The sequence below is a fragment of the Barbus barbus genome (assembly GCF_936440315.1).
Source record: "Barbus barbus genome assembly, chromosome: 39".
NCBI lineage: Eukaryota > Metazoa > Chordata > Actinopteri > Cypriniformes > Cyprinidae > Barbus > Barbus barbus.
Genome location: NC_136717.1, coordinates 13,325,027 through 13,338,260, shown reverse-complemented (window position 1 = coordinate 13,338,260; position 13,234 = coordinate 13,325,027). Strand labels below are relative to the sequence as shown.

The 13,234-nt window shown below is 40.6% G+C and overlaps 2 protein-coding genes across 3 annotated transcripts in view; one reads left to right on the top strand and one right to left on the bottom strand.

Annotated features, from left to right (window-relative positions):
• Positions 1-1,309: 1,309 nt before the first annotated feature.
• The window catches only part of LOC306858690 (coiled-coil domain-containing protein 146-like), a 20,817-nt gene continuing 8,892 nt past the window's right edge, over positions 1,310-13,234 (top strand). The window contains exons 1-6 of one of the 2 annotated variants that reach the window (XM_079399334.1): positions 1,310-1,406; positions 1,978-2,130; positions 7,187-7,479; positions 8,594-8,651; positions 12,866-13,042; positions 13,133-13,206. In XM_079399334.1, the coding sequence (XP_079255460.1) occupies positions 1,981-2,130; positions 7,187-7,479; positions 8,594-8,651; positions 12,866-13,042; positions 13,133-13,206 (752 nt within the window). In that variant the 5' untranslated portion in view covers positions 1,310-1,406; positions 1,978-1,980. The remainder of the gene's footprint in view (positions 1,407-1,977; positions 2,131-7,186; positions 7,480-8,593; positions 8,652-12,865; positions 13,043-13,132; positions 13,207-13,234) is intronic. The other variant, XM_079399335.1, reaches the window with a different exon arrangement.
• Positions 2,337-5,695, bottom strand: LOC306858692 (fibroleukin-like). The gene is made up of 2 exons (XM_079399337.1): positions 4,972-5,695; positions 2,337-3,785 (listed from the first exon to the last, which is right to left on the bottom strand). The coding sequence occupies exons 1-2, from the start codon at positions 5,618-5,620 to the stop codon at positions 3,073-3,075; spliced, it is 1,362 nt and encodes a 453-aa protein (XP_079255463.1). The 5' UTR covers positions 5,621-5,695; the 3' UTR covers positions 2,337-3,072.

The window sequence follows — 13,234 nt, the reverse complement described above, 5'->3', positions numbered from 1 at the left end:
TTATTAAACCTTTATTTGAATACGGTAACAGTGTTTAACAATATTCCTATGAATCAATCTCTGACAGGGACTCCTCCCCATCAGCCAATCCCTGTGTCGCAGTTGGTAAGCATGCGGACACCATCCATAACAAGGAGTTCAACCCCACCCTTACTCTTTGCTCAAGACTTCTCTCTATTCCTAAGGGAAAGTTGTCACAGCAGCTTTGAGAATAGGTTAAGAGAAAACTCTTATCGCCATTTAGGAGAACTCTTAGTGGCAAGATAAAATGTTTTGTGAATATGAGCCCTGTTAGGTAACTGAATCTTCAGAGTGACAGACTTCAGATGATGTCATGCTCACCCATTGCCGTTCTTGCATCTGGCGTATCTCCTGCAGTTTTCTCTCACGCTCAACTTTCCGTGCAGAATCACGCTCGTCAAAAGAAAAAGGCTCAAAAGTGGTCACTGTTGACCAAGTCCAATGTACTGGGCTACAGGCAACATTTAAAAGGGAGGGGGGAGAAACAAACATTTGAGGGGGGAATTTTTATTTTTTTTATAGCATTTAACTTCACATTTACCTGTAATCATATCGGATGTCTCTTCTGTTAATTGCATGAGCAGGTGAAGACGCTCGAGAAGATCTGTCATCTGCCAAGACTGGTAAAGTCACAATTCCATCAGTTCAGGCGGTCACAATGCACTCGAGGCCAGTGCACTCCAGTCAGGATGCTCAAAACTTAGGTGAATACTAGCTTACTAACAGAGAGCGAAATTGGATTGCTTTGTGGAATGTGGTATTCTGTAGTCTGCTCAAAACTGGACATTTTTGAAAACCATAGGAAGTTATTCGGGTATTTTATTAAATAAACTATACATACTATATATACACACACACACACACACACACTGAAGCAGTACCAATAGAAGCATGTAGTACACCATGCTGAGTCAAGAGTACACATTTTCAAGCGCATAAACTTTTCCCTTCAACAGTTTTCTCTGCATAATAAACAGGATACGTAAAAAAAAAAATAAAAAAAAACACACACAACCATCCATTTCATACAGTATGGACAGGCATCTCTCATGGGTCCTTACCAGTTTCACAGCTGTCCTGTTTTTGCAGAGGAGAGACGACGGCCAAAACGTACTGGCGGTTAGGCGAGGACGTTAACGGTTGTCTGCGTTTAAATGCACTTATGTAGATCTTATCCGTTTCCGTATCTGCAAAAAAAAAAAAAAAAAAGTTATACTGTCAGAAACGTTTCAGAAAATAAACCATGTTAACGCCAAAAGCTCGGCTGCGCGCGCGCTTGATCCCCTCTGGAGGAGTTGCTATGGAGACCGCGTCGCGCGCAGGAAAACAGAGACTGAAAGGACAGAGATTGAAGGACTTCACGGCTAAAGAACTTAAACATTACGGTAAGTTATAAAGACAGCGTCGAAAGACATAACTTGCTTGATATACAGTAATACTAAACGGACTAAATGTAGAAAGTTCACATGAAATACTTGCATTATTATTAAGTGGGTCAGAAGAGCTTGAGACCATTTTAACAGCTTGGAAGTGAACACTCGGCCAAGATTTGTGCTAAAACACAGAAAAGCTGCCTAATACTATTAAAATACTATAATACAACAATATTTCACACTCTAATAGTGTATATTAATACCGTTTAAATTATTAACAGTCTACCTAAGTAACTCTGTGCGGCGTCCGTTTGAGCTTCGTTATGTTGAGCCATGATAACTAGCGTTTGTTATTGTCAGTGACTGGAAGAATAAGCAGCGTTTCCACTAAATACGTGTCCCCAATTAATGAGGTTAATTGTCTACAGCTGCCGCAAACTTGCTCTAAATCATGCAGAGGTGTAGTTTCAGAGCTCAGGCTCAAGATGATGTAAAGCAGTGGGAAGGAGTGCATGCATGGATTTAGCAGATTAAAATATCATTTTCATATTAGTGTCTTTAAAAGTAAATGTATTATTTGTAGCTCATGAGTCAAGCAGAGGGGCGGAGCTCTGAGGAGGAGGAAGGCTCCAGTGAGAGTGCCACGCCCATTTCTGCAATAGCTCCAGAAGCTGATCCACATCATGAACAACCTGCTGTCATATCATCAAATCCAGCCCTGCAGTACCTGGAACAGGTAGAAGCTCTTTAAAATAATAATTCATCTTGTTCAGCTGTCTCTTCATTTCCTATAATTTGGCAAAACTGGTAAATTACCATGACACTAATGTGATTAACAGGTATTTTTTTTGGTTTTCATCATACATGTGGCATCAGAATTGAATTAAGTACAAAAATGTGCTCAACTGAGTGACTGTGTGAAAAAGTCCAAAACCAACTCTTAATGTTTAGATGCAGTTTTATTTGTTTTATAAAAAATATGAATGTATCTTTAAAAGCACACATTGAGGTGTTTGATATAATTTCTCCAACATACAGTTTTTGAAAAATTTGGCTAATAAAGAAACTCTCATCAAGGTCTGCCTAGTCACACAGCAATACTTAAAAATCATCCCATGCTTTCAAAATAAATACTGTACATTTCCTCCTTGAATGTCACAGATATAGTATAGTTTCATTTTGTCAACCTTATGGGCCTTTAATGCATGTCTGTTAGCTTTCAGCCATCTGTATAAACATCTAGCCTACAGTAAAAAAGTAACTTTCAGTAAAAATATATATTTACAATAAAAAAAAGTCCACCAGCAGATTATGGATGGCATAAATCAAATAATCAAAATGTATTCAGTGTGTTCCACTGAATACATCAACGCAGGGAAACAATGCACTCATCAGGAGTCTATAAACAGGATGGTGTAAACCAGTTAAACACAAGATGGCAGTAGCACATACACAAAAAAATGAAACCATAACTCAAGATCTGGTATATTTAGACTAGATGATGGATAGCATTTTTATGTGCCTTGCAAATACATATTTATACGTTTTATTTTTTAAATGCAGTTCTGTTAACATTTTAGGATTTGTAATGAATCACAAGCTATATCTTTATAAGCTGTTCTTGAGGAAAAGTGCATAACTGCCCCAAAAATAATTGTTCGTTTATACTTCATTTGGCTTAGGGTGCATAATTCTTTGGCCTTATCATCATTTTGATATTTTTAAATGTTTGTCTGTAGTTTGTCGGATAGTACTCAGAAGTCAGGTTGTGCCACGAGCCCCAGAAGATCCCATCCCGCTTCCCTTTGTACTTTGTTTTGTAGTATTTTCCATTGAGGTTTGCTGACATGCAGGCATCAAACCACCAGCCTGATCCGTAGTACGCTCCACAGTTCCCTGAGGGGTACATGTCATTGTCCTTGTCCGGTGTAGTGAAGAACTTCTGATCATGGTTGAAGTGTTTGCTAAACTGCAGAGCATTTCCAGCAGTCCCCGAGTACCCGCTCAAAGACAGCCGATAATTGAGGTACTCATTGGATACGTAGAACTGTTCGTACTTGGCATACCCACGTGTGCCCTCAAAATCTTCAAGCTCAATGCGCAGGATCATGTCCTTGGTTTTGGTGAGCAGGTGGATTTTATCATTGCCAAGCCAGAACTCGCCTTTAGGGTCACCAAAGCCCTTCTTGTATTCAGCCCAGGTGCGGTTGAAGCTCACGCTGCCGTTGATGCGACGCTGCAAGACAGTCCACCCACCACCAAATTCCTCCATGTCACAGTACACTGTAAAGCTGCCATTTCTGGGATCAGGGGTCACCTGGTACACCCCATTTCTTCTCTGCCCCAGTACACTGATGTCAGAGCAGTCTCTGGGAGCGATATTTGTGAGGTCTGTGAAGAGAGAGACGTTTAAGCATGCTATACAATTTACATGCATCAGGAACTGAAAGAAATGTTTCACCCAAAAATAAAAATCTGTTACCATTTATTCAAAACAATCATTTACTCAATGTTGTTTCAAACCTATATGAGTTTGTTTCTTCTGCTGAACACAATATGATATATTTTGGAGAATGTGTATAGCCAAACAGTTTCTGGTTCCCATTGACTTCCGTAGTATTTTTTCCCATACTATAGAAATCAATGGCTACCAGCAACTCTCTGGTTACCAACATTCTTTAAAATATTAAATTTTGTGTTCAGCAGAAGAAACAAATTCATACAGGTTTGGAACAACATGAAGGTGAGTAAATTAAGTAAATTAAGTTTTAGAATTACAGAAATGTAATTTTTGATGAACTATCATTTTAAGGTCATACAGATTACAGAAGATCAACACAATTGTATGTGTTTGTCCTGTGATGCTTGATAAAATTGTGTAGATGACCCAATTTGGTTCAGTGGTGCTTATTACATTTATTTCATCACCATGTGATTCTGTGACTAGGGTTCATCCCTGCAGCAGGTTTTAATTTTTGAAATGCAAGCATTGGTTTAATTCGTTTTCATTCCACATCTGATTTTGTGAATCCAAGTCAGAAGATTTCAATAAGGATTTGCAAAACTATTCCAGAAGCCTGTCTCCTGGCAGTTAATTTGCCTAATAAGATACTGAAGAAACTTCAATGCGATAGCCCCTGTTTGAGGAGGCAGCTTGAAAGCATTCTGTGAGGTTCTTATATGTAAATGATCTAAATGATTTTCTAGTTTACCCCAGTTCTGTGTGTCCTAAATAGGTTCTTATACATGACGCTGAAGACTGGAGTAATGACTGCAGAAAATTCAGCTTTGCCATCACAGGAATAAATTTCATTTTAAAATATAGTAAAATAGAAAAGAGATATTTTAATTTAAATTGTAATATCTCACAAAATATATATTTTTTTACTGTATTTTTGATCAAATAGGTGCAGCCTTGGTGAGCATTAGAGTAGACACTTTATGCTCTTATACAGAACTCAAGTGTGTGTGTGTGTATAATATATATTTATTTATACAATATTTTCATATGGTATTCATGAAAATATACTCACATTGAGCCTTTTTAAGTAGAATTATTTAACTTAATTTAACTTACGCTGAAGTTGTTGTTGTTGTTGACCTGGACAATTTGTGCAAGTGCTGCTGATTTTGTTGACAATCCCGGTAATGTTCTCAACTTTTCTGTCCACTATATCCTCCACATTTTGCAGATTGAGGAGGTTAAGTTCCTCCAGACGTCCCTGAAGGGAGTTAATCTGTGAACGTGCATTCTTCAGGCTGATAGACATGCGATTCATCTTCACCTGCATGTGTTGTACAATGTCATTATCACTGTTGTTCCCATTCCGATAGACTCTCGTGCTGGTATCCCCTCGATTCTGCTCTGCGCTGCTTGTCGGAGGGTCTCCGCTGTCCTTCTGCAAGTTGAGGTCCACTTGCTGTGAGCTGCACTCCAGACAGGAGCTCTTCAACCTGTTTACTGTCTCCTTCAAGCTTTGCAGTTCCTTCATGGTCTTCTCCAGTAGTCTGAATTGTTTGGGAAGCTGGATAGTCAGCGGTGGCACTGTGATCTGGTATGGGCACTCTTCCTCATCTTCACACTGCCCAGCTGGCTTCAGTCTCACCTGGGAGCAGCTGGAACTTCCTGACACCCTGTCCAGAACCCCAGAGGGGCCACTACCAGAAGCCTCTACCTCCTGCCAGACGGCTATCAGCAGAGAACAGCACACGTACACCAGTTTCATGTTCTGAAATACAGTGATCCAAACTGAGAGCGAGAACTGAAGAGAACTGCCTCAAAGTGCAACAGCTTTGCCATTAATATCAGAGGAGAGAGAGAGAGAACGAAAGTGTGGGTGGGGCAGCTGTGTATTGCATAATTGCACAGTCGACATCAACGCAGGAAGAATTTGGTGGAATAGGACCACTCACCCTTTCTCTTGAAACACAGCACTATGACACAGTATTTAGGAATGATGTTTGTCTTTATTTTTTACCCTGAGTTTAAGCTACAGTATATGAAAGAATGAGCCAGATAAGCAATTCAAGTGCTGTGAAAGCACTAGTTGGAGCTTTTTGTTGAAACAGAATTAGATTTAAAGTGATTAAAGTTCATTCAAAAATGAACATTTCTGTTTGACATAGGATCATTTGTTGTCACAAAGCAGTGTTTTCCTGTACTATTGGCTGAAAAACGAACAAGCTTCTTTTGAGACTTTGGTGTCATAAACTGTAGTATTTATTTAATCTTTAGCAGATGTGTCGAGACGTCTGCCAGAAATAGCGTCAGATTTGTTTTGTTTTTTCCCATTGAATTGGTGCTGTAATTTTTTGCAGAAGTCTGTTATCATCAATATACTCCATTTTACACTCGTTTTTCTTTCTAATAGATCAGCACAGAGAAATGTTATCCCAAATTGCCTATTGTAAGATGTGCTCCAGTGTTTTACTTCAAAGCTGGTCCTCCACATGTGTGACATATGATTTCCCATAAACTTGACAGTAACCAGCTTTAAGTCTCCTGCCTTGGCTCACTGCAGGAAGTCTCAAAATAAAAGTACTATAAAATAGGAAGTGATCATACACAAGCTGCTTCTCAAGAAAAATGTCCAGCAAATGTCAAAAACAACTTCTAGTGAATTAATTTGGTGCAACATTATCACAAGCTCTTGAAAACAATGGCGATGAAAATTAGAAATAATCATAAATGTGTGACCATCTGCTGGGTTTTACAGTAACCTGTATCGCTACACAATTGAAAATGGAAAACAGACCTTTTTGTAGCTTTTTTGTGACTGCACTTTAAGACAGTACACACATATTTAACTGTAAGAGCCTGTATCTCACAGAACCTGGATTTCATTTGCGTATTGTCTGTAAGTTAAATTAAGCTTACATCAAAGCAGTTAATATTAATGTGAAAGATCTTCAACATTATATGGATCCCAGCTCTGCACAGCAAGTATAAAATCTTCAAATCTGGAAGAGATTTACTGCATATCTTGGGTACGAGCTCTCAAACCTTGAGTTTGTCTCCACTATAAAGGAGAAAACCACACATGTTCAGATTTTCTGTTGATAATCAGAGATGCGTCAACTTCAGTGGTCAGATAAGCAACACTCAAAGCTTAGTTCCATCCTTTCCATTCTGGAGTTCAAATGCAAGTGGAACACATGTGGATTTGCTCTAAGACGCACCTGAAATGACTCTCAGTAGATCCCCATCAACCTGTTTAGCTTTGAAATGCATTTAAGCTAATGTTTATTTGGCTGTTGGATCATTGATAGTTGTTTTTCATCTTTGTCCTCAGTTGTTCTCCGTGGGAAAGATCAGCGGGGAGAAAATGGCTCGTCTTAGGGCCAGCTTCAACCTCTTACATGAAACGCTAAGAAGTTCTCAGGAAACAGAAATGCATCTGCTGCAGGAGGCAAAGGCCTTACGCACCATGCTGGATCAGCAGAAGCAGGAGCTGGAGAAGGCCGAGCTGTTTCCAGAGGGACCAGACACAGAGGTCAGCAAACTGAAACAAACCCTTCTGCAGTACTACAACCAGCTGAAGGAGGATGAAGAAAGAGAATACCAGACGCAGTTCCAGTTTGAGTGGTAAGATGCTCTGCAGGACTATACCAAGATGTGTGGCTCTGCCTAAATATGCAGAAAAAAGAGGTGTTTGACATGGTTTAGTGAAGACTCGCTGTGACTTGCAGACTGAAAGGTAATTTATCTGCATCCCTTTGAACACTCGCCTCCTCCTGTCCGAAATCAAAAAAGAACACTGTATGCTGAGTCATGGATCACACTGCTTTCAGACAGTGTTTGCTGACATTCTTCTATGTAACTTTTGTAACAAACATGTGAAATAACTATTAAAAAATGCCAAAAGCTACTAATAATCTTAAAAGGCTAGTTCAACTAAAAATGAAATTTCTGTCATTAATTACTCAGCCTCATGTGGTTCCAAACCTGTAAGACCTTCATTCATTTTCAGAACACAAATTAAGATCGTTTTGATGAAATTCGAGAGCTTTCTGACCCTCCATAGAGAGCAACACAACTGACATGTTCAAGGCACAGAAACATAGTAAGGACATCATTAAAATAGTCCATGTGACATCAGTGGTTCAACCGTAATTTTACAAAGCTACAAGAATACTTTTTATAATCAAAGAAAACAAACATAATGACTTTATTCAACAATTCTTCTCCTTCAAATCATCTGCCATTATGGAGAGTACCGTGGTGCATGTGTGTGCATTCCTCAGCATGCAAACAACTGTATTTAATGTATGTAAGTTGGATAGACAGGAATTCATACTGCAGGCATATTACAGCCAGATGTAGTTTCTACACATGTGGCTATTACAGCATGTCCTGAGTGGATCTTTCATCCTTAGCCAAACTGACATGGATTCACTTTCCACAGCATGCTTTTGCTCACTGTAATCTCCTTTGTTGGGGCAGTTCGGTTCATGCTAACAGCAGTACTTGCATTCAGCTAGAATATTTGTACACATGAAAATCTTCAAAAACCTTAGCCACATTTATAATTGTGAAATATCCTGTGTGGTTACAAATTCTTTTTTGCTTCTCAAAGTTTATATCATGCATATTTGAGTTCCTTTTTGTATGAATTGCTTCATATCTTGATTCTGTTCACATCCTGATTTCTGTAAAATGCATGAAATTTGTTTCACAGAATTTTGTTTCTCCTTTTTAGTCTAAAAGAGGAGAAGCTCTGTCTTGAGAAAGAATACCAGGAACAACCTAAACCGGCTGTAAGTATTGCTGGGACCGTGATGATTTAGGATGAATTCACCACTGGGTATTCTAGACAAATCATGTTGTTTCACTAGGTAGACTGAAATGCTCCAAAACACACACACACACACAAAACTGAAATGCTGCAATAACAACACATCAAATCTTTCTACTTCATCTAAAATTCAAAACGGTGTATATAGGACATACTTTTATTTTCTATTTATATTATAGAAATGTATATTATATTATATTTATATTAACTAATTCCAATATGTATAAATAAATTATGAATGTATGTATATATAAACAGTGGGTACGGAAAGTATTCAGACCCCCTTAAATTTTTCACTCTTTGTTATATTGCAGCCATTTGCTAAAATCATTTAAGTTCTTTTTTTTATCATTAATGTACACACAGCACCCCATATTGACAGAAAAACACAGAATTGTTGACATTTTTGCAGATTTATTAAAAAAGAAAAACTCAACTATCACATGGTCCTAAGTATTCAGACCCTTTGCTGTGACATTCATATATTTAACTCAGGTGCTGTCCATTTCTTCTGATCATCCTTGAGATGGTTCTACACCTTCATTTGAGTCCAGCTGTGTTTGATTATACTGACTGGACTTGATTAGGAAACCACACACCTGTCTGTATAAGACCTTACAGCTCACAGTGCATGTCAGAGCAAATGAGAATCATGAGGTCAAAGGAACTGCCTGAAGAGCTCAGAGACAGAATTGTGGCAAGGCACAGATCTGGCCAAGGTTAAAAAAAAATTCTGCTGCACTTAAGGTTCCTAAGAGCACAGTGGCCTCCATAATCCTTAAATGGAAGACGTTTGGGATGACCAGAACCCTTCCTAGAGCTGGCCGTCCGGCCAAACTGAGCTATCGGGGGAGAAGAGCCTTGGTGAGAGAGGTAAAGAAGAACCCAAAGATCACTGTGGCTGAGCTCCAGAGATGCAGTCGGGAGATGGGAGAAAGTTGTAGAAAGTCAACCATCACTGCAGCCCTCCACCAGTTTGGGCTTTATGGCAGAGGGGCCCGAAGGAAGCCTCTCCTCAGTGCAAGACACATGAAAGCCCGCATGGAGTTTGCTAAAAAACACCTGAAGATTCTCTGGTCTGATGAGACCAAGATAGAACTTTTTGGCCTTAATTCTAAGCGGTATGTGTGGAGAAAACCAGGCACTGCTCATCACCTGTCCAATCCAGTCCCAACATTGAAGCATGGTGGTGGCAGCATCATGCTGTGGGGGTGTTTTTCAGCTGCAGGGACAGGACGACTGGTTGCAATCGAGGGAAAGATGAATGCGGCCAAGTACAGGGATATCCTGGACGAAAACCTTCTCCAGAGTGCTCAGGACCTCAGACTGAGTGCTCAGGACCTCAGACTGTCAGACCTCAGACTGACACCGACAACTTCATGACTGTTCCTGAATGGCCCAGCCAGAGCCCTGACTTAAATCCAATTGACCATCTCTGGAGAGACCTAAAAATGGCTGTCCACCAACGTTTACCATCCAACCTGACAGAACTGGAGAGGATCTGCAAGGAGGAATGGCAGAGGATCCCCAAATCCAGGTGTGAAAAACTTGTTGCATCTTTCCCAAAAAGACTCATGGCTGTATTAGATCAAAAGTGTGCTTCTACTAAATACTGAGCAAAGGGTCTGAATACTTAGGACCATGTGATATTTCAGTTTTTCTTTTTTAATAAAACTGCAAACATGTCAACAATTCTGTGTGTTTCTGTCAATATGGGGTGCTGTGTGTACATTAATGAGGAAAAAAAATTAACTTAAATGATTTTAGCAAATGGCTGCAATATAACAAAGAGTGAAAAATTTAAGGGGGTCTGAATACTTTTATATATATATACATATATAAAACTGTGTTAAAGAAGATGTGCTGTTCAGATCTAGAAACGCTCTTCATTAACTGCAAGCCGTTCTTTTCGCCGCGGGAGTTCTGCTCGTTCATTCTCGTGAGTGTTTACATTCGACCGCAAGCACACGTGAGCACAGCTTTACAGAAACTCGCTGATCTGATCACAGAGAGTGAGCAACAGCACCCGGACTCTGTTTTAATCATTCTCGGGGACTTTAATAAAGCAAATCTCTCCCGCGAACTGCCAAAATACAGACAACACATCACATGTCCCACCAGAGACAGTAATATATTGGATCACTGTTACACAACAATAAAGGACGCATATCATTCGGTTCCATGAGCAGCTTTAGGACTCTCTGATCACTGTTTGGTTAATCTTATACCATCCTACAGGCAGAAACTTAAATCTGCAAAGCCTGTATTAAGATCTGTTAAAAGATGGACTAACGAAACAGAGCGGGATTTACAAGCCTGTTTCGACCTGACTGATTGGACTGTTTTTGAAGCCGCTGCCACCGATCTGGACGAGCTCACAGAGACTGTAACATCTTATATCAGTTTCTGTGAGGATATGTGCATTCTTAACAGGACTCATCTAATCTACAACAATGACAAACCATGGTTCACTGCAAAACTCAGACAGCTCCGTCAGGCCAAAGAAGATGCTTACATAAAGGGGGATAAAGTCTTGTACAAACAGGCCAAATACACACTGGAAAAGGAGATCAGAGTGGCAAATAGGAATTATTCTGACAAGCTCAGGAAAAAATTATCTTCCAGTGATCCTGCTTCAGTGTGGATAGGAATGAAGGATATGTGTCACCAGCTTGCCTAAAAACCTGTGCTGATCAGCTGGCCCCCATCTTCACACAGATCTTCAACAGATCACTGGAGCTGTGCGAAGTCCCCTCATGCTTCAAATGCTCCACCATCATCCCCGTCCCAAAGAAACCCAAAATTACTGAACTTAATGACTACAGACCTGTGGCCCTAACGTCTGTAGCCATGAAATCATTTGAAAGACTGGTTTTGGCTTATCTGAAGGACATCACTGGACCCTTACTGGACCCCCTGCAGTTTGCCTACAGAGCAAACAGGTCTGTGGATGATGCAGTCAACATGGGACTGCACTTTATCCTGCAGCATCTGGACAGACCAGGGACTTATGTGAGGATCCTGTTTGTGGACTTCAGCTCTGCTTTTAACACCATCATCATGGAAACCCTTCAAAATAAACTAACACAGCTCTTTGTCCCCACCTCCGTCTGCCAGTGGATCAACAGCTTCCTGACTGACAGACAGACAGCAGCTAGTAAAGCTTGATAAATTCACATCCAGCACTCGTACCATCAGCACTGGAGCTCCTCAGGGCTGCGTTCTCTCCCCACTGCTCTTCTCCCTCTACACCAACGACTGCACTTCTAAAGACCCCTCTGTCAAGCTCCTGAAGTTCGCAGACGACACCACACTGATCGGCCTCATCCAGGACGGTGACGAGTCTGCTTACAGACAGGACGTTAAGGAGCTGGCTGTCTGGTGCAGTCTTAACAACCTGGAGCTTAACACGCTCAAAACTGTGGAGATGATAGTGGACTTCAGGAGAAACCCCCCTGCTCTCCCCCCACTCACCATCATGAACAGCACCGAGACTGCAGTGGAGTCATTCAGATTCCTGGGCATCACCATCTCCCAGGATCTGAAGTGGGATATTCACATAGACTCCATTGTCAGGAAGGCCCAGCAGAGGCTGTACTTTCTTCGCCAGCTGAGGAAGTTCAACCTGCCACAGGAGCTGCTGAAAGAGTTCTACTCTGCCATCATTGAATCCATCCTCTGCACTTCTATAACTGTCTGGTTCAGCTCAGCTACCAAATCTGACCTCAGAAGACTACGGAGGGTAGTCCGGACTGCTGGGCGAATCATTGGTACAACCCTCCCCACTCTCCAAGAACTGTACTTATCCAGAGTGAGCAAAAGGGCTGGTAAAATCACTCTGGACCCCTCACACCCAGCACGCTCCCTCTTTGAACTGTTACCGTCTGGTCGACGCTACAGAGCTCTGTGCATCAGAACGACCAGACACAGAAACTGTTTCTTCCCTCAGGCAATCCATCTCATGAACACTCAACAATAAACGTGGAACACACAACTATAATACATTATCCATTCACACCCACTAATTTTATATATTTTTTCTCATTTCTAATTTGCACATACTTGACCTGTACATACATAGTTGTCTATATTATAGCAGATATAGTTGGTTTTTCAATATGGTCACAAATGTTTGGATCGCACTGTATATATTTATGTTGTCCTGTATGTCCTCAGGAGCTAGAAAATAGGTACATTAACATGAAGAACAGTTGTGAAGAGGTGAGGAAAGAGGTGGTTCAGCTTAGACAGGAAGTGAAGACTTTAACTGAGAGCATGGAGACTCAACACAAACATATAAAGAAAGAACAACATGAGCTGGAGAAATTAAAAGATCTTGTTGAAAGCAATGAGGTAAGAAAGACCTTTTAATCACTAGGCTGGAGTATCTGTTCTGTGAAATTTGGAATGTGGATTTCACATGTTAGCAATGTCTTTCACCAGGCTGAGCTGGCTCAGGTGCTTCTCGTACCTGTTCAACTGGGAAAGGAGATCGACAGGGTTGCCCACAAGACATTGTATGTGGCTTGTTCCAGCAAAGTTACA